The sequence below is a fragment of the Pristis pectinata genome, chromosome 5 (genome assembly GCF_009764475.1).
Source record: "Pristis pectinata isolate sPriPec2 chromosome 5, sPriPec2.1.pri, whole genome shotgun sequence".
In the NCBI taxonomy this organism is placed as follows: Eukaryota; Metazoa; Chordata; class Chondrichthyes; order Rhinopristiformes; family Pristidae; genus Pristis; species Pristis pectinata.
The window spans coordinates 100,576,126-100,602,936 of NC_067409.1; the positions used below are offsets into that span (position 1 = coordinate 100,576,126).

Here is a 26,811-nt window from a genome sequence, read left to right on the forward strand (position 1 = left end):
CAACCCTAAGTCAGCAACAGTGCTAAAGATTCAAATGATAACCAAAGTACCATGCAATAATATTAATAGTACTTTTAAGAAGTTTTAATAACAAAAATGATTAAACAATGTAATTAAGTCTATTTAGATAGTTTTTAAGACTCTTATAACGTCAGAGACATTTAAAGTGGTTCAGTCGCCATTCCAAACTCACCGCTAGGAACCTCCACTCTTTCTGGTCATGTAAAAATGCCAAAGTATCTGCCTCATCCACCACATAGTTTCCAAGAAACAGATCTATTGAATCCTGGAAGAGGCATAAATGTATTATGCATTAACAAACAGAAAACTAGGTTTATTTAAAAAGGAGCTGCATATAGCAGCTTTTATTTCTCCTTCTGCTTGTGTCAGGCATCTTTATGGAAATGATAAAGTAAAAATTGGTACATTGGTTTATTATTGTCACATGTACTGAGGTACAGTGAAACTTTGGGTTTAACTTTGTTTTGCATGCCATCCATACAGATCATTTCATCACATCAATACATTGTAGTAGAACAAGGGAAAAGTAATAACAGAATGCAGAATAAGGTGTTAGTTACAGAGAAAGTGCAGTGCAGACAGACAAGAAAGTGCAGGCCATGACAAGGTAGATTGTGAGGTCAACAGTCCATTTTATCGTACAAGGGGTCCCTGGTAATCTAACATGAAAACAGAAAATGCTGGAAATACAGAATAGATGAGGTAGCATGTGTGGAGAGACAAACAGTTAACATGTGAAAGATCTCTGACCTGAAACATTAGCTTTTGTTCTTCTCTCCATAGATGCTACTTGGTCTGCTGACTAGTTCTAATATTTTCTATTTTTATTACAGCCAATGAAATACTCTTGAAGCAGAGTCATTGATATAACGTAGGAAATGCATTCCTGTTTATAGTGCTGTCTGTTGTCTTGTGCTATCTTCCTTTTCCTTTGGGAGTGTGCCTTGGAAGCCTTAGAATCCTACTTTCTCCTTGGTCTAATGTTTCATCTGTAAAACTATAACCTCCACAATACAGCACTCTCTCAATACTGCTCTGAAATGTCAGTATGGACTTGTGCTCATGTCACTGAATTGAGATTTGAACCCATAATCCTTGACTCAGATGGTCATTTGACCCAGACAGTCATTTGGACCAGAAAGATGGGAAGAAGAGTAGAATAAAGTAATCCCACATTTGGAGAAAATAATGGGTGCAGAATGTTAGTTTATGATAAAGAATAAGCACAATTGAGGGGTTGTCACTCTTTATTGGAGTTCTCAGGTTTTGTTACTTGAAATCAAACAGCTCTGGTTGAATATTAAAGAAATAAAATAAAGATGGACCCATATTAAAACAGAATATTGGATGAAAGTTCAAAGAAGCAATCAGCATGGCAGTTGGAGGGAGGGAAAGAGGGAAAGAAATGATTTTGATTCAGAAAGACAAAGATAATAGAAGGTCACCTGTCAGACAGTTCCTATTCAATCCCAACCTTGAATCTCTATGAGGTTACAGTTTTAACTCTTGATCTCAATAAACTACGAGGTATCAGGCCTGATGAGTAAGCTAAGCCTTTCAATGCAAGTCCTAAGTATCCAAGTGATATCATCAAAATGTAAGCAATGGCCTGGACTTGAAACAATGAGGATTTGTTAATTGATAACTTCAATGGTGGCACTAAAAGTAGAAGTGGTTCTGCTGCCTAATTTTCCTTTCTCTGTCGAGGATGGGCTTTAAATAAGATTTCTTTATTAGTCACATGTACATCGAAACACAGTGAAATGCATCTTTGCGTAGAATGTGCTGGGTTCTGGCACCAACATAGCATGCCCACAACTTCCCAACCCGTACATCTTTGGAATGCAGGAGGAAACCGGGGCACCTGGAAGAAACCCACGCAGTCACGGGGAGAACGTACAAACTCCTTACAGACAGTGGCCGGAATTGAACCTAGGTCACTGGCGCTGTAATAGTGTCACGCTAACCACTACACTACCGTCTGTGCCTACCCCTCACGTCTTCAAACAAGTGAAAGTCTATTGGACTTTTTTTTTTCATTACCCTTCATTTCACAAAGATAATTTCCTGCTTTGTGAAACAAGTTATGGGCTGACAAAATGCTTGGAGGACAGTCTTATCACAATACTGTTTCATCAAAGAGAAAAGCACAGAACCTCATAGCAACACCTGTTCTAGACCCGTTAGATTACATCATCATCTGGGTGAGAGACCAAGGGATGTCCACATTACCTGCACCATGGATCAGTCACTGCTGCACCAAGAACGGCCTAATCTACTCTGTTCTCTCCATCAACTCAGCTCTAAGGCAATAGAGAAGTCAATATTTAAGATCTCAAGGATCCCACAAAGACAACACCTCACATATAACCTGATCATTGCCAACCAACAGGATCAGTGGTGTGTCCGAAGCATCTAAACTTCTCCAAATTCCGCCACAATTAGCACCATTGAAGATTCTTGGCTTCTCGACATGACATGTCAAGCATTTGATGAGATTGATCAGTAGATAAAATAGCTAATTAACCACCAAGGCGATCTTGGATTGTAAACTCCACCATGCCTCAAAGGAAAAGAAACAGGCACCTGAAGGCCAAGATTCAACAGAAAACAACCTATCGTTGGTGGAAAGGGCACAGATGGTCTAGCAACTTACTGACAGCCCTGACACCTGTGGATTCTTCAACACTAACAAGACTTCTATGTCCCAAACACCTAAGGGTTCATTCCACTTTGAGCCAAGAACAAGCGGCAGTCAACGCCAGCTGGAAGGAGCACAATTATGACACAAGTGTTCTCGACTGCATCAAGCAACAAACTATCCACCACCCCTCACCAAGAACTCAAAACGCTTTATACCAAATGACCCAAATGGCCTCTGGACCCAACAATATCCCTGCTGAAGTTCAAAAACTTGGCAGAGAGTAACTTCAGTCACAATTTCACAACCTGATCTCTCAGCCTTTGGATAGAGTCCTCAGAGACAGTAATCTTGACCAGTTTCATGAAAGGAAACAAATTAAACTGTGGTTGCTACAGAGGAGTCTCCCTGCTTTCCGCTGCAGGGAAAATCATCACCAGGGTCTTTCCTCTGCTGCTTCCATCCAGTGGCTGAAGAGCTACTCTCAGATTCACAGTCTGGATTTTGTCCATCTACAGGCACAATGGACATGATCTTCACTATATAACAACTTTAAAGAGAAACGTAGGGAGCTGTATCAACTTTTATACATGGTAGTTTTTGACTTCACAGGTCTTTGTCTCTTTCAATCAAGATGGAGAGCGGAGCATCCATGGCCTGCCCACAGAAATTTGACTCCTTATCTCTGCCACATTGTCACTTGGGACAAAAAAGTGTAAAATGGGAATGCACAATCATTGTTAATCAGGATCCATGGAAAACTAATGCAGAATGATGCCTTACCTGTCTAAATCCATCAGAGAAATTATTCTTGTAATATCTGATCATTGAGTTCCATCCGTCCATGACAAGACCCCATTTAGTTCTTTTCCCTGTCCTAAAGAAAACAGATGAATGAAGCCAATTAAAACAATGGTAGTTAGTTAAGCTGAAGATGTTTAAGCAGCTAATGAGTAGCAGGTAAATTGAAACAAAAGGGCAAAATATCTAGTGGATGGCAACTGTTCACATTTTAAATATGGAGAAGACAACATTACTTTTCCAAATGATTTCAGTAATCCAACTCACTGATTCTCTGGTATAGCAAGGAAAATTTGGTGCTTTCTCAAAGCACATCCTAGATATTCCTGAATAGTATTTCAATTTCCCAACTATTTAAGCTTAACTTCTGATCGCTAGTTCTATGATCAAATGATCAGTTAATTTACCCTATTTGAATGAGTTACACTTAAGATAACACGCTAATCACTGAATACAATGCAGCAGCAGATTGAAGCATGTACATTTCCCCAAACTTATACACATTTCCAAAAATTTGTTCCTAACAATGGTGCTCTGAAACATCAAAGGACACACAAGTATTTTTTGTGTTGCATTCTTACTACTGGCAAACCTTAATCTGCTTTATGAAATATTTTGAAAATGTAGGCTGATCAAACTTATAATGGGTCATATACAGTGAGTAAAATTGGATTGCCCTTGGAGATGCAATCTGGACACAAGATTGTGATCCAGGGGTACACAGTCAGCACAACCTGCAAAGTCACACACAATCATCCTGACTTGAAAATATATTGACATTTGTTCAATGTAACTGGGTCAAACTCCTGGAACTTACTACCTAACAACACTGCAGGAGGGCTTCCTCACAGCCCCCCGCCCCACACAGCCTAGTATAAATGCTTGCTTTGCTAACAACACACACATCACATAAATGATTCAAGTCAAGATCAACAGTCATGATGCCACCACTCTTAACATATTTGGGCATGTATTCCAACTCCAGTAACAGGAAGCTGAATTCAAAGTCCGGTCTCCAAATAAGAGGCCTCAAAGAAATCATTGGCTTTCACTGATATCTCTAATTCATTTTTTAATAATACACTTTACAAATTAAGGCAAAGATTGAATAAAAATGGAAAAACTGTACCACTTGTTATCCAGCAGTATATTTAATTATTTTCACCAGGTATGTTGATGTCAAATGAGGAGCAATGTTCCCTACCATTTCTCTCTAACAGTGCTTCTTTACCCCAATGGCTTAAACATCTACACAAGTGTACCAGGACATGCTTCCAATTTGGACCTAACACAACTATACTAATTGGTTGTCAACCTACCACCTTGGACCCAGACTCCCTATTTCCTTGCCCTAATCCCCACAGCAGGTTTGATTTTCAGGCCAAAACAGTCAATAGCAGCAACCCAGAGAGATACATCTCCACCAAGTCTTTAGTCACTGCTATCTTGGAAGAGGTAGTCATTCAGTTTCCAGTATCCACTTTCAAACTTGCCGCTTACACATCAGCTTTGCTCAGCAGCACATTAGAATAAAACAATGCAAGTTCTAAATTGGGAGAGAAGCTTAAAAGGAGATTTGATAGCGATGATAAATATCTCAAAGGTTGTGATAGCAAATAAGGAGAAACTCTTCCTTGTAGCAGAAGGGATAGTAGCCAAAACTTAAAGCGTTATGGTTGTTAGCATAAGAATCATTTACACAATGGAATACATTGCTTGAAAGAATAGAGGATAGATTCAATATTAAGATTCAACAGTAGGCTTCAAATAAACTGGGATAAATAACAGGAGGAGAAATTTGAAGGGAAATGGGGATAAAATACTGCGATTCCCTTAAACAACAAATGGAATCAAAATCACTTTTTTTTCCTCAAATCATCACAGATCAAGTTGCATTTTTCCCATTTCATGTCCCATGCAAAAGAGTATTCTGTTGAACAAAAAAAAATGCATAATCTATAGTAATCAGACTTGATCTCAGAGATAATTACCTTGTAAAGTCGGTCTTTAAGGCCCCAGTTCCAGCATACTGTTTGGCACATGCATTCGCATTATCTGCCCATGCTGTGAACAAATCAAATTGTTGCTAAGCTCTAGTACTTTAATCAGCAAAAGTAACAACTTCAAAGTGTTCAGAAAAATAAGAAAGATGAGATTTTAGTTTTGAGCTTAATTCTCTGCCTTAAATTTCTCCACTGCTACCCTTCCCACTCAAAAGGCATGTATTTCATCCAGTAGTCCAATTGGACATTCTTGGGTCTTGGTCTAATTGAGCAGTATTTACATTGTTCTTGCTAGCAGGCTTGGAAGCATCACAGCCATTCTCACTCTATTAACACCAAATATCCAAGCACATAGCCACCTAGCAGGAAGCATGGATAACAAATAAGAAAATTCTCCCTCCCTCCATCATACTTAAAATAATCATTCTGCTCCTACTGGTGGAATCAGAGAACTGAGCAATCAAATGTGAAACCATCCGGGTACACACAGGCCAAATCTGGAGGAGCCCACTGTTTTGTATGAAAACATTTCAGCAAAGAGACTCCGCAAGATAAATTTAGACTCACCATTTTTGTAAACCTTTTCAAATTCTGCTTGCTCATCAATTCTTTGGCCAACATGAAGAACACCAAGCCTCTAAACACAACAGAAAGAATTATTTTAATAATAGAATGCATCACCTGTTGAGTTTGTTCTTGTTATTGCAAAGGGATTGGAGCATAAAAGATGGAAATCGTGATACCATTAATAGAGCTTAGTATGGGCATACCTGGAGTACTGTGTACACTTTTAATCTTTAGCAAAGGAAGAATATACTTCACTTAGAAGGATTACCATAGTGGTTCACTAAATTGATTTCTCGAATATGGCTATTCTCTCAAAAGAGATTGAGTTACATGTGCTGGAGTTTAACAGATTGAATGTAGATCTTATTTAAAATTAAATATCCCTTAAAAGAACTTTCTTTCAATTCATTCAAGGATGTGGGCTTCACAGGCTGAGCCAGCAGTTAATCGCCTATCCCATCTGCCCTCCAATTGGTGGTGAGCAGCCTTCTTGAACCACTGCAGTCCTTGAGGTGTGAGTAGACCCACAATGCTGTTAGGCAGAGTTCCAGGATTTAGACCCAGCCAGGCCAGAACGGGGAAGGCCCTGTGACAGGAAGACTGGCACTTGGCATCAGCCATCCAGTGCCTCCTTGTCATGCACCCCAGAGTTTCCCTGTCAGAGAGCCTTTCTTAACCATTTCTAGACTGGTATTGGTTTATTATTGTCACTTGTACCGAGGTACAGTGAAAAAACTTGTCTTGCATGGGATCAACTGGTATTGTTCAAGTCTTCAAGATAACGTAGCCTTCAGTTATTGTGCAGATCAAACCAAGAAACATTGTGACTAGGTCCAACAACACAGTTGGTGACTTGTATCTTGACACCAAGAGTGCAATTGCTCAGCTTGGAGTAAACACTAAGTACATGTGGAGGCTAACTCCTTACCCATACAGCATGCAGGTATAATGTCTTTAGTTTTTCAATTTGTTTCTAAAATAATTCAGCTTTATGTTGCTTTATCAAAGCAAAATACTAAACTAACTAGATGTATCCGGGGGGGGGGGGGGGGGGGGGGGGGGGGGGGCACCTGAAATCAGGAAACACTGAATACCACCCAACTAAAGATTGAAAAATGGCATTATTTTAAGAGGTAGCAATAAAATTGCATCCCCAGCATAAATATACACCAGAGGGCTGATCTTTGGCACTGCCAAGCAAACTCGAAACAAGTAGCACATAATAGCACAGACCATGATAAGTTTCCATTCCCAAATCCCTCCCCAAAAAAATCATAAGAAATCAATAATTTACTACCAATTGCAATTTACTACCTTGATAATATGATCACTGAAGTTTGAATAAGTTTCTTCTGCTCTGCAAATATATGCTTTCAAGGTGATACATCATACCTTGCCTGGTTTCTCTCCTATTCAAGAGTTGACAAAAATAGACAACTCCTTTAAGATGCTTATTAATATCTACTACTTTTGTTTAAAATCAAAGGTTGGTTAAGTTCATTTTGCCTCATGTGGCTTAGTGTAAAATTCAGTTTGATAATGCTCTTTTGGCATATTTTTGCTAATCTGTAGACGCTGCATTAATACAAGTTGTTATTACGCACTGGCATTTCTGAGTTATGAGCATCTGAACATTAAATCATCATTAACTAACAACTATTAAAGAATTTCTAACCTGAAGTTGTGACTGAAGAGAACGACGTGCTATCAAACTTTGCACCACATTCGTTCGATCCAAGCAGTCAATGCAATTGGTCCTGAAAGTTCCATCCTGCTGCAAGAGCATCTTCCCATCAGAATCCACCAAGAAATAACTGTTATTAAAACAGAAGTAAGCAAACTGTTTAAATAAAAGGTAAATGGAAATAATCAAGATTCTTCTTTAACAACCAAATAGCTAACGTTAATGATGAATAGCAAAGGCTTTTTCTTTAAATAATAAGACAAACTACTTACCCAAATTCATCCTGTTGATCTGCCACCCGATCCAAAAGGATCTGAAGCCGATCCCATCTCATGTGGCTGCATTCTTTGTGGAAATCAAATGCACAGTATCTGCAAAAATGCCACCAAAGTTATTAGAGACATAATAAAAAGAGAAAAGCAAATGGGAAATTGAGAATACAAATATTTACAAAGTGCTTTGTGCACCTCAGGACTTTCCAATACACTTTATTATTTTTTGAAAATAGTCTTGTAGAGATACTATTGTCTAATGTTGTTCATCTTGGGTGCCAAGCAGCAAGTTAACTTTAATATCTGCTTTTCTGCCTGAAACACGAAAAGTGGATCAGGCTACTTTGCTTTTTATTTAACTTTTCTTTTACTGTTTGTGGACATTGCTGATAAGATCAACATCTAATGCACATTCCTCATATCCCTCAAGAAGATAGTGGCATGCCATCTTCTTGAACTGCTGCAGTCGTCCTTGTGATGGTGCTCCCATGGTGCTGCTGGTAGATTGTTCCAGGAATTTAAAGATGGAAGTACAGCAATACCTTTCCGAGTTAGGATGTGATGCAATGGGGGGGAAGAACTTTACTGCTCTTCTTTGAAATACTGAGATGGGTTCTCTGATGTTTATCTGAGAGGGCAGAGGCCTTGGTTTAACATCTCATCCAAAATATGGGACCTCAGGCAGTGCACCACTCACCCAGAACTGCAATGGATATACCATTCTGAACATTCTGTGATCGGGTTCCTGGAGTGGGACTTAAATCCTTAACCTCTGATTCATTCAGACCAGACAATATAGAGGAGCAGAACAAGCTACTCCTGGGTACTAAAGAGTTCAGCTTTGAGGAACAGCCCAGGAGAAAAGGAATGAAAGATGTGTCAGAACTTTATGGAGGGATTATAAATTGAATATTTACTGGAATAAATTCAACGGAACAATGCTTCAAGGCTTCAGAAGAAGCTTAGGTTCAGATTGTGAACACAAATTTAAAACAGATTTAAACGGAGAATTCTTTATGGAGCAGCGACGAATATCTTCACAAATGCTAATAAATGTTTATGTGTCGGCCAGTTTGCTGGTTGTTGTTTCTAACTGTGGCAATTACAGAGCTTGTCTTGGCTGCCACTTTTTCTTCAGTACAATGCTGAATATACTTCAAATTTGGCTGTAATGTGCATTCAGCTGACCAGAGGCCATGAATGGCACAGTAGAAACACTAGTCCTTTTTTATAAACAGAAAGTTCTTCTTGTGTTCTACTCAACGTATCTCTCTCACCACCAACATCAATAACAATGGGCATGACTTCAATGCTGCCAACATGCAAAAGGTTGTCACATATATTTCGGCAGCATGTCATTGCATTTGAAAATAACTAATTACAAAATGTTTTGAGACATAAGACACCCAAATGCTTGAACCACTTTTCTTTTGCAATAATGGCAATGCTTTCCTTCCTGTACTGTAAATGGTACACCAGGAGGAGGAAACTGTAAACTAAGCAAGCCACGTTTTTAAAAAAATATATGCACAGAACCTTGGTGGTGCTTAATTCTGAAAATGATATTATGGAAACGTACTTAACCATGCCATTCCCTAGGCTTGCTGCCATTTTGGAAAAAACCTGTTCAAGAGATTTTTCAGGACCTTTCTGGTCAACCTGTAAAATATTAAAATAAAACAATGCTTTAGAATTTCTTCGAAGTTAATACTGTAGTATACACATATTTGATAAAAGCAAAAACATACCAAATTAATTATCACTTGCTTCCCATAGCTAATAAGTTGGGAATCAAAATGCCTTTGAAAGCCATCCATCTGCAATCAAAAACACAAAAGAATGCTTACAATCCTCTTTAATGACAAATCCAGTCAAAAACACCAACAACTTTAGAGTGCTTTTTAATGCATCAAAACATCCCAATAATCTAGGTTGTGCACTAAAGCTCTAGAACTGCTCTCTATGACTGCAGTGGTTGTTAATAGGACAAGCAATTTGATGCAGCACACTGACACATTCTGCAAATTTCTACACTTACCGCATGGAGCGCAATTTGCTGCCCAAGTACTGCAATGTTAGACAAACATTCCTGGAGGGATGAAAATGCCAATTTCTGAGCCAAAACAAATCACTTGCCCTATTTCTCATATTTAACAATTGATTACAAACACCATGGCTGCATTAAAATGAGACTTAGGGAAAAACACTTTGTGAAAACTTCAATGAGTTCAAAATGAAATATTCACCATCACTGTACGTGCAAGGGCTTAACAGATGCTGAAGTGCAACAACAACTTCCATTTCTATACTAGTATCAAGTAAAAATTGATATCAAGACATACAAGATATTCCAGTAGATATCCATGAGCTTGGTTAAAGAGACAGGATTTAAGAGAGCAACTTGAAAGACACAAAGAGGTACGGAAGGTTTGGAAAGGAATTCCAGATTATTGGGCCTCAAAAGCTGAAGGCACAGATACCTGTGGTGGCTTATTTATATTCACAGATCAGGATTAAGGCATGCGTGTCAGAGGGTTATAGGGTTATAGAAAATAAGCTGGATCATGCTTGATCCAGCATGCATTTGCCATCCAATTTATTCCTTCACCCTGACATAATAATTGTGGCCCCGCAGGTCCAAACTCCAGACCTCTCTGCTGTAGCAGAACCACCAGCAACTAGACCTCAGGCAATGGATCCCGAGCCCCCTTCCCACAGACTACTGGAATGACATTTTGAAAGACTGTTGAACTGCTGTTAAATGTCCGTAATAATTGTAGACATTTAAAAACAACTCAAAACAATTAAAAACTGTTGACCTAATAACATTTAAGCATACTTTCAATTAACTAAAAGCATTAAGATCAAGTAAAATAAAGCAAAAAGTAAACCATTTATCTATTCAATCCAATTCAGTGACCCTTTCAAATGAATGGACTGCAGTACATGGGCCAGCTGTGAAACAGATGCAAAGAGTATCTGGTTTCTCAGCTCAGCATGCCTGAGTTCTGCCCATGCACTCATTACTGCATCCAGTGGCAGAGCAGGATATTAGACAGCAGGTGTGTAAGTGACGCGAGCTGACTTTGCTGGCAGTTCTTTATCAATCAGCAGGTGAAAGGCGAGTATGTTCAGGGCTGTGGAGATTTGGAAGCGTTAAGCCATGGAGAGACTGAAAGCAACAGTGAGAAATTTTAAATTGAGGCTTTGTTTAAAATTGAACTAATGCAGGTCAGCAAGCATGGGGAATTAGTGAATGGGGAGGGGTGAAATTAGACCCTTTTAAAAAGAGTAGGAAGAGGCAAGCAGGCCAGCAGATCTAACGTTAACAAAGGTACAAATTAGGGTTTCAGCAGAAAATGAACTGCCATGGGGGCAGAGTAGGACAATACATATATAGTATATATAGAGAGAGAGTAGAAGTAAGTGACTTTGGTGATAGCACGGACATGTGGTGCAAAGCTCCTCTCAAGCTCAAATAACGCACCAAGGTTCTGAACAGCCTTGTTCAATTCAGAAAGTTGGCAGTGTAAGTGTGTGGTTAGGTAGAGGAACAGAGTTGGTGACTAGAAAATGCAATTTGTTTCAGTCTTCTCAAGATTTACTTGGAGGAAATTAGCTCTCATCAAGCATTAGCATTGGACCAACATTGTGGCAACTTACAACAGTGGAGTGATCGAGAAAGGTGGCGGTGGGCTGGGCCAGGTTCCCTGAGCGTACATGTGAAAACTGACAAAGGATTATCTTCAATAATACATGCTAGCAGCAGGCTTTCTTATGTCTTCAACAGTTTTGTTCAACTGCACAGATTTACTGTCTTCTCATGCAAGCAATAGATTTTGAGATACCAAGTAAATGTAATTCTGTCTAGTAAAATATATATTTAATCATCCCTGAAAAGAGCTTTCATACAACATAAAACTTTAAATATATCACAGTAGAACAGCTCACTTACTGCAGGGCAAAGATTAATAAAACAGTTCATTTTATTTTAAATATACTCACATGGTTCATGGATTTACTGATCTGTGGCTTTGGTTTGTACCTCAAGTTTGGCCTCTGTGACCAGAAGAAGGGGATCGACCCTCGTGTCTTGAAAGCAGAAGAGAAATTCATTTAACATCAGGTAGTCCTCAAGAATCACCTTTCACAGTTAATCAGATCTTCAGAACCATTTTTAAGCATGCATATTAAAAATAGGCAAGCTATTAAAACTTTGAAATAAATTCTAAGTAAGTGGTTTCATCCTTATTTTTCTTATCATTTTTACATTTCGACCCTTATTTTTGCACTAAACAAAGTTGTTTTCCTTGGTCTCTATTCACTTGATCTCCATTAAGAGCAAGTCTTCAGAAGGGGAAAAAAAATATTCTTTTTGCTCAACAATTTATATTTATATAGACTCTTTTAATACAAAGAAATGTTTCAGGGTCCTTCATTGGAGTGACTATCAATAGAGAGAAAATTTGACTCCAAAGTACACATGGAGATTTTGGGACAAGTGAACCAAAGTCTAACCAAAGAGACAGGTATTAAGCAATGTCTAAAAGGAAGACAAAGAGGAGGGTAATGTTTTAGGGATAGAATTACAGAGCTTAAAAAGAGGAAAAATAAAAATCAGAGATGTGCAAAAGGTCAAATTTAGAGGAAAGATTTCATAGGATTTTAGAACTGGACCAAGTTACTGAGATGGGCAGATGTGAGCTCTTGGAGGAATTTATAAACAAGGATGACCATGTTAAAAATTGAGGCACTGGCCAGACCAAGAGTGAATGTATGTCAGTCAGTGCCGTATCAGAAGCCAAATTGCTTAGTTGTAATAATCACAAAACATAACCAAAATGCCTGAAATACTGGACCTCATTAGGCCTCCAGGTTATAAACCCAGATATGTAACCATTGTACTGCCACATTGAACAACACATTAAATTGTCCAAGAACAAACTTCTCAACCACATCTTGTTATTCGAGAATACCACTTCTGATTGCTGCTGATATCACCCATGCTTTTATCACCTTCAGAACTATTCTAATGTAGAGCTGGATAACCTTCACAAACCATAGGGTATCTAAAATGTCACTGTGTATATCCAACTCTGCTCTGTCTTGCTTATCTGTTAGCTATGTGCTCACTCACCTACATCAGATCCCAGTCCCAACATATTCAACTCTTAAATACTCATCCTAGTGTTTAATTTCCTTCATGGCCACAATCCTCCCTTGTCTCTATGATCTTCTTTAAGTATGCACCCTTCTTCTACATCCCTCCGAATGCGGCCTTCAGTTCCCCAACACTCTCTATCCACCAAGTGGTGCTCTAGGCCATAATCTTTGTACAGAAAGAAGGTTGGAGGGAAAATTCCTTTGTTTAAAACCATTTCTTTGATAAGTTTTAATCATTTGTTTTCCTATCTCCTTTTGTAATGGTGCTAATATTGTCTGGTTAAATGTCTGAGAGTGCCTTAGGTTTTTATCTCTAAAACAGGGTTCATAAATGCCAATTGTCCAGCTCTACATTGCCTCACTCTTTATGTCACAGTGTCTGCAATCTCTTGAATTTCCCACTCTTTATTTACTTTGCCCTTCCAAAGTAGAAGCTTCCTCCAAGTCCGGCTGTTCCACAGGATCTTTGGTTGCCCCTTCTAATCACTTTACCCATGCATTAGTATTTACTCCTTCGTTCACTTCCATTTGGGAAGTGCAATAGATGTTTACTCACAGATGCTGGAGAAGTGCAAGTTGTTGTTTGACTAGTACAATACAGTGGAAATCACTCACTTGTACAAATGATACTTTATAACCATTGTACTGAACGATTTGTTCCGTCTCCACAAAGTTTGCAGCATGCCCCTCAGAGTCAATACCTAATAAAAAGAAATTAAACATGAAGCTTAGAAATTTCTTAAAAATCCCAGGTAAACTATGACTGAGTTTCTGAATTAAAATTACACCTTACATGTGGAAGACTCAACTACTAAATCTTGTTTCCTGCAAAGCAGCTCCTTACAATTTTCTAGCACTTAGTCCAAAAACATCTAATCCTCGAGCCTTAAAAACAAACTGCTGGCAATTATTTGATAACTAACTGATGGGAACCTATATCCTACCGGAATACAGCAAAGTACTATGCCATACCAACACTTTGTATCACCTATGCTCCATACTCATACCTACTCTATTAGTATCAGTTCCATCACAGGCACAACCCTCCCCTCCACCAAGGACATTTTCAAGAGGCAGGGCCTCAAGAAGGCGTCATCCATCACTAACGACCCTCACCAGCTGGGACATGTCCTCCTCTCATTACTACCATCGGGGAGGAGGTACAGGAGCCTGAAATCCCACACTCAACGATTCAGAAATAGCTTCTTCCCCTCTGCCATCAGATTTCTGAGCGGTCCATGAACACTACCTCATTATTCCTTTTTTTGCACTATTTATTTATTTTGTAATTTATAGTAATTTTATGTCTTTGCACAGTACTGCTGCAGCAAAACCACTAATTTCACATCATATAAGACAGTGATTATAAACCCGATTCTGAAAATCTTCAAGAAATGCACAAAGGAGGCCATATGGTGCACCATGAGTCAACTATTCAGGAAAACAAAACAGTGTACAAACCAAACATAACAAGTGTCACAATTAAAACTAACTACCATTGCTTGTGAAATATCTATTGGATTCTTGTCACTTCATCTGGCTTGACGAATTATTTACTTTTGTAATCCTATCCATAAGATGATTTTAGGAAATGGTCAATCTTGGCATCACATCCAAACCAACTTTTACCAGCTCTCACATAGGAGTCTATTTCAAATGCATGGTTCTACTTTTACATAATGCTTCTAGCTTTCATCATCCAATATCTTCTAAGCTTCCTAAAGATTCCTCCTCAGTCAATTTCATTAGGCTAAGACTTCCAATTTCTCCAGTCACTTGTTACAATACAATGATTTAAAACCAAGGGATCAACCTTGTGTTTTCTCTGCACCTGCTCAATGGCCTCAACATTAACTTTTTTTTACCTTAGCGACCAAAAATTTTTTTAAAAATCAAGCTATATATATGAAGTAGAAAGTTTACTGGCTGACTGGTTAAGAACAAAATCTGTCCACTTACCTCTAACATAATATCGAACTCCAGCCCTGAAACAACTCCTTCTAGAGAGAATTGTCCAGTCAAAGTATTTTCCATTTATACTACAACATTTCACAGTAACGACTGAGATAAGAGGTAAATGGTTAAGGATGCTTAAATTAAGAACAGTAAAATTTCCACTTTTAGAAGGAATTACATCAGCATGATATAACATTGCACAGATAATTTCAAAGATATCAACTGCATAGCTGATGCAAGATAGTTTAAGGCAAAAACATCGAGAACAGTCTATCAAGGTTTTCAACTGTGAGGCATGTGGTATACCACAAATGACCTATCACCAAACAAAATGTCAAGAAATTGGGACAACACCACATTGTATAAAAATGAGATAGTTTGAAGTGGGAACAGAGTACTGAATATCTTGGAATCTCTATCAGGACTCCAACTGGAAACAGATACCAATAGCTGAAGCTAGGAGAGAGCATGTTGTACAAGTTGGAAGGGCAAAGGTGTGAAAGGTCCCACTACCATTTGTTACTACCATATTCTCCGTAACTGATCTGATGCAGTGTTTTTGTTATTCACTATCAAAAGGAAAAAGCTTGAAGGAAGTGCCAGGAATTAAAACAGACAGACAGCATGATATGTTTTGTTACCAGTTTTATTTGGAGAATATCAGTTTTGCCTTCTTTTGTATGGAATCATTGGGATGCTCCATTGGCACTTCCTTCAAGCTTTTTCCTTTTGATAGTGAATAACAAAAACACTGCATCAGATCAGTTACGGCGAATATGGTAATAAGTGGGACCTTTACACTTCTGCCCTTCCAACTTGTTCATCTTGGATATATTAAAAATAAATCAGTTTTCTTCTTAAATGCTAGGTAATCAATTAAATTCCCGAGTAACATATTGCACATGAAAAAAGTTCATTTTATTAATAAGGAGGTTTAGAAGTTTCTTAGTTAGGATCTTGGGTTGTTATGAACAGCAGATTCATCACTTTATTGAAAATACAATTTCCATTTTAACTACCATTACCGATATATCAGAGAATTGCAATGTTGCAGATACAACATGGAACTATCAATCAATAACTATACTTTAATAAAAGTTCTATGATTGAAGAAAACCACATAAATCGATCCAATTCATCCTGTCTTGCTTCAAACCCTGAAGCGTAGGAGATAGTATTTGCAAAAATTGTGGTGATCCTCGATCAAAAGCTGTAATTTTGAAAGATATACAAAAACACACGGAAAAGTTAAAAATAAAAAAAGTGCAATTGTATCATTTTCAATTCTTTAAAAATAAAGTGGGAGCTATGTGTGAAGGGACAGAAAGAGAATGATACCCATAGTGTGTCTAGAGGCATTCAAAAGGATTTAGGATCTTCAAATACATCGAGTCTTTACATTGACTGCTACTACAATTGTGTGTAGGTTGCAACTGTAATTCCAAATTAGGTGCTGTGAACTCTTACACCTTACTGATATCACCAAGCAGTAAAAGTGATTGCAAGCAGGAAGCAACCATCTAGGATAACAATAAAATGAGAAAGGGTCAAGAAAGCAAGCAATTTTAATCTGTTAAATTTAGACTTCTAAAAGTTAAGCAATACAAGAAATGAAGCAATGATGAACACCAACTACTATTCGGAAATTCAAATATAGACAGTATTCTTGTTACAGACGCAGTCACACAGGGATTCAACAATGTTAATGCTTTATACCCATCACAATATTTGTAAATTGTCACAAAAGTTTGTTAAGAGAGGACATGTCACATTATTAACAGGAATGGCTCGGGTATCAAGAACAAGGGGTCACAGTCTCAGAACTTGGGGCAAAACATTTAGGACTGAGGTGAGAAGAAATTTCTTCACTCAGTGAAATTTCTTCACTATTCATTCCGTGAAATTCTCTACCACAGAAAGTGATGGAGGCCAAGTTCCTGAATTATTTAGTTATTGCAACACAGGAGGTAATTCAGCCTATCGGCTCCCAGAAGAGCAAATCCCATCGGTATTATTTCCCTTCTCCTTATTTCACCTGTATCCCCATAGCTTATTCTCTCTCAAATACTCATCATCTACCACTTGTTTCATTTTGCCACTAACCTCTCTTAAGGGATAATCTATCAGCACATTTTTAGGAACTTGAAGGAAACCAGAGCACCTGACCGAAACACGTGCAGTCATAGGGAGAACTTTCAAACTCCACACAGATAGCTTCTGACATTAGGATCGAATCTGAGTCCCTGCAGCTGCAAGGCAACAAAGTTAACTTCTGTGCCTCTGTTGGTTGCTCTTATGGCCCTAATCAACCAACCTTACATGTCCTGTCATTCCAGGAATAAGTCCAGTGAACATTCTCAGCACTTCCTCTACGGCAAGAATACTCTGAGGTAAAGAGATCAAACTGCACACAATGAGAACCTTGGTGGTCTCACCAAGGTTCTATGTAGTTGTAGAAAGACATCCTTGTTCATGTATTCAAAATTTTATGCAATAAAGAGCAATATATCATTTACCTTCTTAACTGTTTGCTGAACCTGCCCATTTGTTTTCAGTGACTGGTGTGCAAAGATTTCCAGGTCCCTTTGCACACAACATTTCTCAATCTACCATCATTTAAATAATACTCTGCCTTTCTGTTTATCCACATTACATTGCAACTACCATGCATTTGCCCACTCAACTTGCCAAAAGTGCCTTGAAGCCTCTTTGCATCATCCTCACAGCTTGCAATCCCATATGAACAGGTGGTGAGATTGAGAGTTGAGAGAAGTATGCAGGGCAATTTAAACATTGAATGAATGAGCAAATATATGGTAGATAAATGTCATTCTCTTACTTACAGAAATAGGGAGAAAATAGTTTAGCTATCAAACCTGCTACCCAAGCTATAAGATATAAACTTCCAGATATAACAGTATAATAAAGGCTTGTAACCAGCAATGTAGCCAATTAGTGTTTCATTAAATCTAAAGGCATCATCTTAGGGAATTACACAATTGAACATCAAGGCTGACCCATTACCTGCCTTCATTAAAACATTCCTGGCTAACCCATCTCAGTTCCTTGTACAATGCTCAGGCAGATCTCCCTGTTCTATGTAATGATGCACTTTCTGTTCGCAGTATGATGCACCGGGCTGACCTTTCCCCGTTCCATGTAAAATGCCCCATACTGACCCTGTTCAATGCAGAGCCAGTTCTATTTCTAGCTGCAAATCCTAAATGCAATAGTAAAACAATACAGGCAACCCCTGTATTACAGGGCAATAGTGGGGGGGAAAGAGTTGCATTCCACCAAAACAGTCTTTAATGTGAAGCTGTGTCATCTGTGCATGCAACAAGAAACAAGAGTTGAAAAAAATTTGTATTTTACAGGTTTTTTTAAACATAATTTCCAAGAGAGTGAATTTTATTCTGTATCTCAAACTTTTGGGTAGTGATTTGTGAATTCTGTAAGGACGAACTTCCATTACCTGAACAACAATGTTTTATTCCCATCAATCAGTTAGATACATCTTAGTCACTTGCAGGGCTATTGCTGCCACTTTATTTCTAGAAAAGGATACAACCATGAATCACTGGCACAGCAAACCTGTGAAGCTGTTGGGCAGAGAAAAAATGAATTAATCAATTCCATTATTGACACCATGTGACTTGACATATCAGCACTATAGATATGGTACCATAGTTTTACTACGATCCAGAGATACAAGTTTAAATTGCAAGAAATGGAGAATTTAAGTTCAAATAATCAAAACTGGAAATGAAAAGCCAATATGACCAGGAAGCAATCAGATCGATGTGAAAACCTATCTGGTTCACCAACATCTTCCAGTCTGTACTACGTGACCTAAACCTATCGGGCTTAACTCTTAACTGCCTCAATTCGTGGGAATTAGGAATTGATAATACATGTCAGCGTAAGCAAAATATCCACATGCCTTGAACAAAGGTTCTTGGAATAGCATCAACCATGAGGAGTAACTTGGAATGAGATCACTTCACCCCCATTTCTCCACTTGGTACAGAGTGCAAGACAAAAAAATCTGGACTCATCTCCTTACCAAACAACCATGTTTTTTTAGAACAAGTGCATAAGGCTCTACTTCTACTAAACTAAAACATAAGGGATATATCGCTTCTTAACACTTTTCTTCTGATCCCATTTTCCATCTCTCCTAAGACAATTTGCTCATCTTTTGATATGGCTCCACAGATATCGCCCAGAATCTTGGTGGGCGTAGGTGAAGTTGATAGGAGATGTGGAGGGTGGAGAACAGAGTCAGATGAAAGAGAGGGAAGGGATGCCCAAACAGTAGGATGCAAGATGGAGGGTGCAAGAGTTGAATGGAGGGTGGAGGAGATCAGGGGTCAGTGGGGTAAATGAAGAGGTTCAGGGATGGGAGGATCCAGGGTGAGAAAGGTGAAGGGGAGAATGGGTATAAATGGGGGGAGAGGGCAAGAACACCTGTGCCTGAGCCAACATACACATGTTATGTGTGTCTGTGTGTTTGCATGCAAGAGAAAAGAGCATGTGTGCAGATACCTACTTGTGTATACACATATATGCGTGCCTTTGTCCTTGTAGCAGAGCTTGTTTCCAAGTCACGCTGGATACCTTTGCCACTGGATCAAGGTCTCACAATGTCAAGTCTATGTGGTGGTTAATATGCAATAGCTGTCCCACATTAAAAGAAGTCACACACAGGCAAATTCCACTGAACATGAAGCTTGGGATCTGGAGTGTCAGGACCCCAATGGATTGTCCCAACAGCCAATAACCCCAGATCTGAACAGTGCTCTAATATCAGAGCCTCACTTTGACATCAACATCATTGTCCTAAGACAAAAGACGAGAACATGACCAGCTCAAATAACCAAGTGGTGGGTACACCTTTTTCTGGAAAGGCAAGATGGAAGAGGATCATTGCCTTCATGGGGTGGGGATTAGCCATCAAGAATGTTAGTCCATGTTCTCTGGGAAATCCATGCAGAATAAGTGAAGATCCCATGTTTTCCAGTTCACTCTAACCAAGACATTCCAGTCTTCAGCACCTGTAGCCCAACACTGTAAGCTACAGATGAGGCCAAGGAGGACTTCTCTGATCTTGAAAAACCCTTTCCCTCAACCCAGAGGGAGATAAATTAATCCTCAAGGCGAACCTATGTTAGGGTCAAAAAAGACACAATAACCTGGCAAGTAAAAGTCAATTCCGGCAGAGTCACCCTCCAGATAAGATGCTTCAAAATCCCTGATCCTGGCATTGGCAAATACTAGATTATATCAGCACCTAAGCAAAAGGCTCTAGGAGGTCTGCATTACTCACACCAAAACAGGTACCAATGACTGTCGAACTGACCATGCCTAATTTGCTCTGTTATTTTCAACACCCTGGATCCCAAAACAACAGCAGCTATAGAAACATTGCCACAAGAAAATTAATGCTGAAGGTCTCTAGGACCCCATCTTCTCAAACAGCACCTCACAGGCACCTGACAGCTCTCAACTAGCAGAGGCTGCTGAGTGCCCATAGCATCTGGACGAATCTAAAGTCCACCATAATTACTATTTGGCTTCCCTAACAGAAAACATTAGGTTTGGTGTGATGAGAGTTCCCGAGGGATCCAGGGTCTAATTAACTCCAGAGCAAGGAATTCTTGGATTGGAATCTCCACCCTGCCCAAAAGGGAAAAAAAAACAGCTTTAGAAGCAGTTGAAGGCCAAGGTCCAACAAAAAAAAAGATGGTGGGCAGAAAGAAGTGGCCTAATAATTCATTGATACTAGGACATATTCAGATTCTTCAGAACTATCAATAACAATGAATAACAAAGTCCCCACTTCTCTCAAACCCTACCAAAGAACTTACCTCTGGCTGTGCAGCAAATTCCCGCAGGAGGTACCCATTCCATACGAAGCGCTGATCTGCCTATGAGGATAATGGCATTGTAAACACTAGTACAAGGTAAACATATCCATGCAACTGACACCACTTAATTAGATAAATGCAGCAAACTGAAACATGCAATTAACACAATACAACAGATTTATCTTGCTTCATCTTTCCTGAAGAAACCTGTGCAGAATAACCCATGCTAAGAGAGAATGTTTTAAACCAACACTACTTGATGTGCCAACCAGCATCACAGGGAAACACATTCAGCTGCTGAATGCCAACCAACACACAAGCATAGTGGGATGCTTTTTCTCTGTTAGTGTTGATGTCAGTAAAAGTCTGGCACACAAACAAGCAAAGCAAATATACTGTTGGCAATATTGTCAAACTGCTCCTCCTCCTACATTCTCAAAACTAGCACCCTGCAGACACAAGATATGGCAAAGTCAAGACTATTCTTAATTTGGAGCTTAGCTGGAAGTCTTAAAGCAGGATTACTGCAGTTACCATCAAACAATCTAAGTTTTCGCAGGTAATGAAATCCAATCTACACTAGTTTAAACAAACTTTCAGATGGGCACGGTTGAGAACCTTTTTTTGGATTTTATACTTGCCATTATTATGGGCTGACCTTTAGGTCGATCTTTAGTTCAGAACTATGCTTGTCGATTGTGGTACCTTTTGATTTCTGTAGACTGGATCCTAAAACTACTGCACTTAGGTCCTTGTAACCAGTGTTCAAAATGGAATAGTCAACACCCAGGCCTTACGCATGGAAGGAAATGTGGTGAAAATTAACGAGCAAGATAATTACTTGTACAAAACAACACAAAATTATGAAATTTAGTGGATTTGAAAAAGGGATTGTTATGTAAAAGCCTAATTCTTTTTGAAAACCTATTATTTCACTAAATGTTTCATGAGATTTTCAAAAAGATCCAGGATAAATATTTCACATTTGATAACTCAAACTTGCTGCTGTGGAACATGTAGCACTGATGTGGACTTTGAACCATAGTTGGTGAATCTGGAGGAGACTGCACAATATGGCTTCCTGTTCTTGATCCTCTTGCCCTGAATCAACCTTACCCTTTCCAGTAGAGTCATCTCTTGAAACTCTGGACTGGTGTTGGCCAAGCGTTGCAAAGTATGAGTCAGGTCATAAGTTGTAGAGAAGTAAAATCCATCAGTATTAAGCACATTGTTAAGCATTGCCAAGAAAGTCTTATTATCCAGCATCTGTTGAATAAGAACAAATTAATAATATTTTCTGAAAACTTTTTCCAACATTATTACTGTGCAGATACCAAGTATAAAAAGCAAGGCACGAAACCAGTTAATAAATGTACAGTGATATTATTCCTTGTTCTTTACAAAACAGAAGGTGGATATTTTGGCCCATTGAGTTTATGCTGGCCCACAGAATCACATTCCCTCTATATCTCCTAATATTCCCATCGACTCCTCCCCCAGATTCTATCCCTCACCTACACATTAGGGCCAATTTAAAGCAGCCAATAAATCTACCAACCCGCACCATTTTGGAATGTGGAAAGAAACTGAAGCACCCAAAGGAAACCCTTGTGGTCACAGAGAGAAGTGCAAACTTCATACAGACAGCATCCAAGATGAGAATTGAATCCAGGTCACTGGAGCTTTGAGGCAGTTCTAGCTGTGACACTGTGCAGTTATATAAAAACAAAATCCGAAAAAGATGAACTGCATTGGTTAACAAAGTTCCTTACTGATGTTATTAGCATCTTGATGTAGATCACAAATCGCAAAGGATTTTGTAAATGTGGCTCAGTGGTAGCACCTATGCATCTGAATCAGCAGATCACAGATTCAAATTCCATATGTGGAGCATCATGGAAGATTATGGTTTATACTGCTATGAATATTAAACCATATCCTGTAGAGTATATTAATCTGCAGCTGAGGTGGAGCACTGACCAGTCTTTAGATCCTGAAATTCTACCTCCTATATAAAAAAGAGAATCTGGAATTACTCTGTGGTTAACATTGCTGGCTAGAATATTCTCAATGATTTCAGGATGCAGCTAAAGAAAAATTCAAGCTTCAAGATAGGGTTGACAGGTGCAACTGCGCAAGCTGATGTACTACTTTGACCATTTTAATGAATATATATGCAGAGGGAGATATACAGGTATGTGCTGTAAATATTTCTGTGCGGCCCTTTCGCAATCAGCAGAGAAACTGGTGATTTCACTAGTCTTGGCTGAAATGAAATTTCAATTTCAAAGGCATTTGAATTGTATGCTGATCAGCCAGTTCCACAATATAACACTTTTCAAAGAAACTAAAAGATGATTATAAGTATATTAGGGGAATTACATGAAGAAAGAAAGAACATAAATCAGCAATGGCCACAGACTGTCTGAGGTGGTGGGGTTAGGCAGAGATGGGTGGGTTATGGATAACCTATTGTGTAAGCTCAGTGTAGCTGTGAACACCATCAGAAGACAAGCAGGTGCTTGAAATTTTAAAATGAGTTCTGGGTGCATTGAGAAATTAGGTACTGTCCTAATACAGAAATTTAGAGCATAGAGTCTCACAACACAGAAACAGGCCCTTCGGCCCACATGTCTATGCTGACCATTGTACCTTTCCATATGCGCAGAACAGTAAAACAGGAAAGGAAGCTTGACGAGTTGCTGTTTGTTGGTGGGAAGGGGAGAGGTCACACAACCTTCTAGTTTCTTTCACATCCTAAGTGTCTGGGTAAACACGTATTGCTGGATTTCAGGAACACGGAATCAGTGTTGGGTTTTGTATGAAGAAGGAGAAACATTCAGAGGCAGAGGTGTGTGCCTAGGTTAATTGAATGCTGAGATATTGGTATGCTGGCAAGAGCCCTGCTGCACTGGAGCAGAGTTGGGGGAAGCTCTCAGTGGTGGGAATGGGGTTCTAAATGCAGTGATGATGTACTTCAATATAGGACTAACAGGTGGCATCAAGTGCAGAAGAAGCACACTGGAGTACTAAAGAGGTCAGCACTGGATGAGGCAAAGGAAGAAAGCCAGCTCCCAGAACACTGAGGTGGAGGATGAAGCCTTGGTAATTTTGGCACTTCTCACCATCCTTCATTTAGAAAGAGAGGTAGAGATAAACCTAGTAATTATAGGCCAGTTAGTTTAACTTAAATAGTGCATTGGAATAACTTTAAGGAACACCATAAGCCTTTGTTTAAAAAGGCACAGATTAATCTGGTACAAGCAGCATGGATACAAAGGGAAAATCACCTCCAACTAATTTGACTGAATTCTTTGAGGAGATAACAGGAAGGCACTGCATTTGATGTGTTGGTCGTGAATTTTAGCAAGGCTTTTGACAGGATCCCAAATTTCAAGCTAGTTGAAAGATTCTGAAGCCGCCAAAGTTCCCACTCAATAGTTACTACTCATGGTCGATTTTTTGTTATCTTTGTTGGGAAACTGAGAAACTGACTATTTATTTTGAAGACATTTGTAATGCTCATAAAGCATTTGTTGAGATTAAATTAGTATGGGGAATGACTAATAATTTAAAAAAAGGCCACGGAGTTGGATGAGCCACGAGAAAGCATCAGAATATTGACAGCAGCATTGAGAATTAGAGGAGAATGCAAGGCAGAAAACAAATAAGCACAGTTTGGAATGTTGGAAGTGAAATGTAGTTGTAGTTGGAGCTGGAGCAGGAGGTTCAGTAAAGGATGTGGTTAGGATATGCAATAGGGTTTTAACACGGACAACAAGACTAAAGGAAATAAAATGAGTGAGCTCTTTGTACACTTAAGAATGCATTACAACAATTCTCTAAGGCTTCTTCAATAGTAGTCCTAAAATTGTGATCTCTACCACCCAGAAAGACAAGGATAGCAAGTGCATGGAAACCACTACCACCACCTGCAAGTTACCTTCTAAGTCACTACCATACTTCACCACAAGAACTCCACTGGCTCAAAGGGGCTTGCTCACCACCAATTTCTCAAGGGAATTAATGTTAGATTTACCAGCAAAACCCACATACCACTTACAAATAAGTACAAAAGAACATATCCTCACACCAACCAGCTCCTGGATGGCATGAATAAAAGATGCAGCTTTTTTTATACTGGCATTATAAAATCATGAAAATGAGACAAGTAGGAAGATGCAAGGCTCAATAAATCACAGGACATTGCAAATAAAGCATGTGCCATGCTTATTAGAAGTCAATAAAGAGAATGACACCTGAAACTCATTTGTACCTGTCATTTAAAAAAAAATCTATTGTAGTTTTCATTATCTTTCATCAGAGGAAACTTCTGATAAAAGATTTTTGACCTGAAACATAAATTGTTTCTCTATCCACAGATGCTGCCGGACCTGCTGAGTATTTCTAGCATTTTCTGTTTCTATTTCTGATCTGTGGGTTTTGCTTTTTGATTATTATATCCATTACCTGCATCTCAGTAAGGTGCAACACTGTCTTCTTGTAGGAAATGACATTGAATTCTGTTGCTTTCCAGACAGAATGACTGAACAACTCTCCTACTTTCTGTTTTTTGGTAATGACAATAAGGTACATGCCTGTAGGAAGATTGGAAAAGGATTTTTATCAGACAGTGCAATATTGACCACAACAGACCTAGACCAGCCTTGGGTTTCTTCACATTTCCTAAGACATTGGGCTTAAAGACCCAATAACCCCAACTTTAAACCAAGATACAAGAACTGTCACCCATGTAGATTATGCAAGAACTCCTTCCCTCCAGAACCTTTTTCCAATTTTGCTTTCTTTTAATGCCATTATTATGGAGATGTTTGAGTTATTGGAGTTGCAAGTCCTTTCTTAATGGTAGAATTAAATAGCCTGTGATTTTAACAGTGTTTAAATGGTTTATTCTTAGCTAATTCACAAATATTTCCAATCGCCTGTGAATGTCAAACTGTGACATTCACTGTCACCTTCGAGTCAGAGGGTCATGGTTTTTAGCCCCATTTCAGAGATGCAGGTGCAAAAATCTAGCCTGACATTATGTAGTGAGGGACTGCCAGCAAATGTCCTGCAGCTGAGAAGTTAAACCTGGACTCCACCTGCTCTCTTGTGGCATGACTTTAAAGAGTAGCAAATGTTTCTGGCCAATGTTTATGCCTCAGTCAACATCACAAAAACAGATGATCTGATCACTATTGCATGGTAATTTGAGGGAACCTGTTGTTCTTAAACTGCTTGCCACATTGCAAGTGATAACACCTCTAAATTATTTAATTAGCTGCCAAGCACTTTGAGATGTCCTGAAAAACCACCAAGTAAATGCAGGATTTTCCGTTCTCCACTTTCAGGCATTCTGAAAAGCAGGAATATCCAACATGTAATTTGAAATTCAACTGAACTATACTGCAGTACTGCTAAGCTGAAAACCTGATGTTACTTGCATCAGCAGAATTAAATTAAAAATTAGCAAACACTTCCACTTGTACTCTTTGATTAGACTACTGCTTCATGTGGGTTTGTGCAGACACCCAATAAACAGCTTGTGACAGAGATGAAACATGCCAAGTGATCCCATTGTGAATTTAATTTTCTGCTAAAACAACCAACATTTGAAACAAAAAAAATCATGCAAGGTTTAATGATTTTAGAAGTTAACTTTCTATAAGCTTTGCCAGCAGATATTTTGGGATACCAAATTGACGATAATTTATTTCTTTAAAAATAATAGGTGAAAATAACACATTAACTTGGTAAGCATCAATTACATTACTAAATTTTAGACAGAAGAAAAATTGTCAAATTCCTTTCAATGACTGCAACATGGCAA

General features: G+C 38.8%; 1 protein-coding gene across 2 annotated transcripts in view; it reads right to left on the reverse strand.

Moving 5' to 3' along the window:
* Window positions 1-26,811, reverse strand: part of LOC127570260 (phosphatidylinositol-3-phosphatase SAC1-like) — a 40,178-nt gene that overhangs the window by 3,459 nt on the left and 9,908 nt on the right. Inside the window, exons 4-19 of one of the 2 annotated variants that reach the window (XM_052015608.1) lie at window positions 25,449-25,576; window positions 22,095-22,244; window positions 20,979-21,038; window positions 18,677-18,710; window positions 15,112-15,213; window positions 13,768-13,853; window positions 11,995-12,081; window positions 10,028-10,078; window positions 9,738-9,806; window positions 9,569-9,648; window positions 7,990-8,088; window positions 7,709-7,847; window positions 6,034-6,103; window positions 5,455-5,527; window positions 3,446-3,539; window positions 194-286 (exon numbers count right to left, since the gene is read on the reverse strand). In XM_052015608.1, coding sequence (XP_051871568.1) covers window positions 194-286; window positions 3,446-3,539; window positions 5,455-5,527; window positions 6,034-6,103; window positions 7,709-7,847; window positions 7,990-8,088; window positions 9,569-9,648; window positions 9,738-9,806; window positions 10,028-10,078; window positions 11,995-12,081; window positions 13,768-13,853; window positions 15,112-15,213; window positions 18,677-18,710; window positions 20,979-21,038; window positions 22,095-22,244; window positions 25,449-25,576 — 1,415 coding nt within the window. The remainder of the gene's footprint in view (window positions 1-193; window positions 287-3,445; window positions 3,540-5,454; window positions 5,528-6,033; window positions 6,104-7,708; window positions 7,848-7,989; window positions 8,089-9,568; window positions 9,649-9,737; window positions 9,807-10,027; window positions 10,079-11,994; window positions 12,082-13,767; window positions 13,854-15,111; window positions 15,214-18,676; window positions 18,711-20,978; window positions 21,039-22,094; window positions 22,245-25,448; window positions 25,577-26,811) is intronic. The other variant, XM_052015610.1, reaches the window with a different exon arrangement.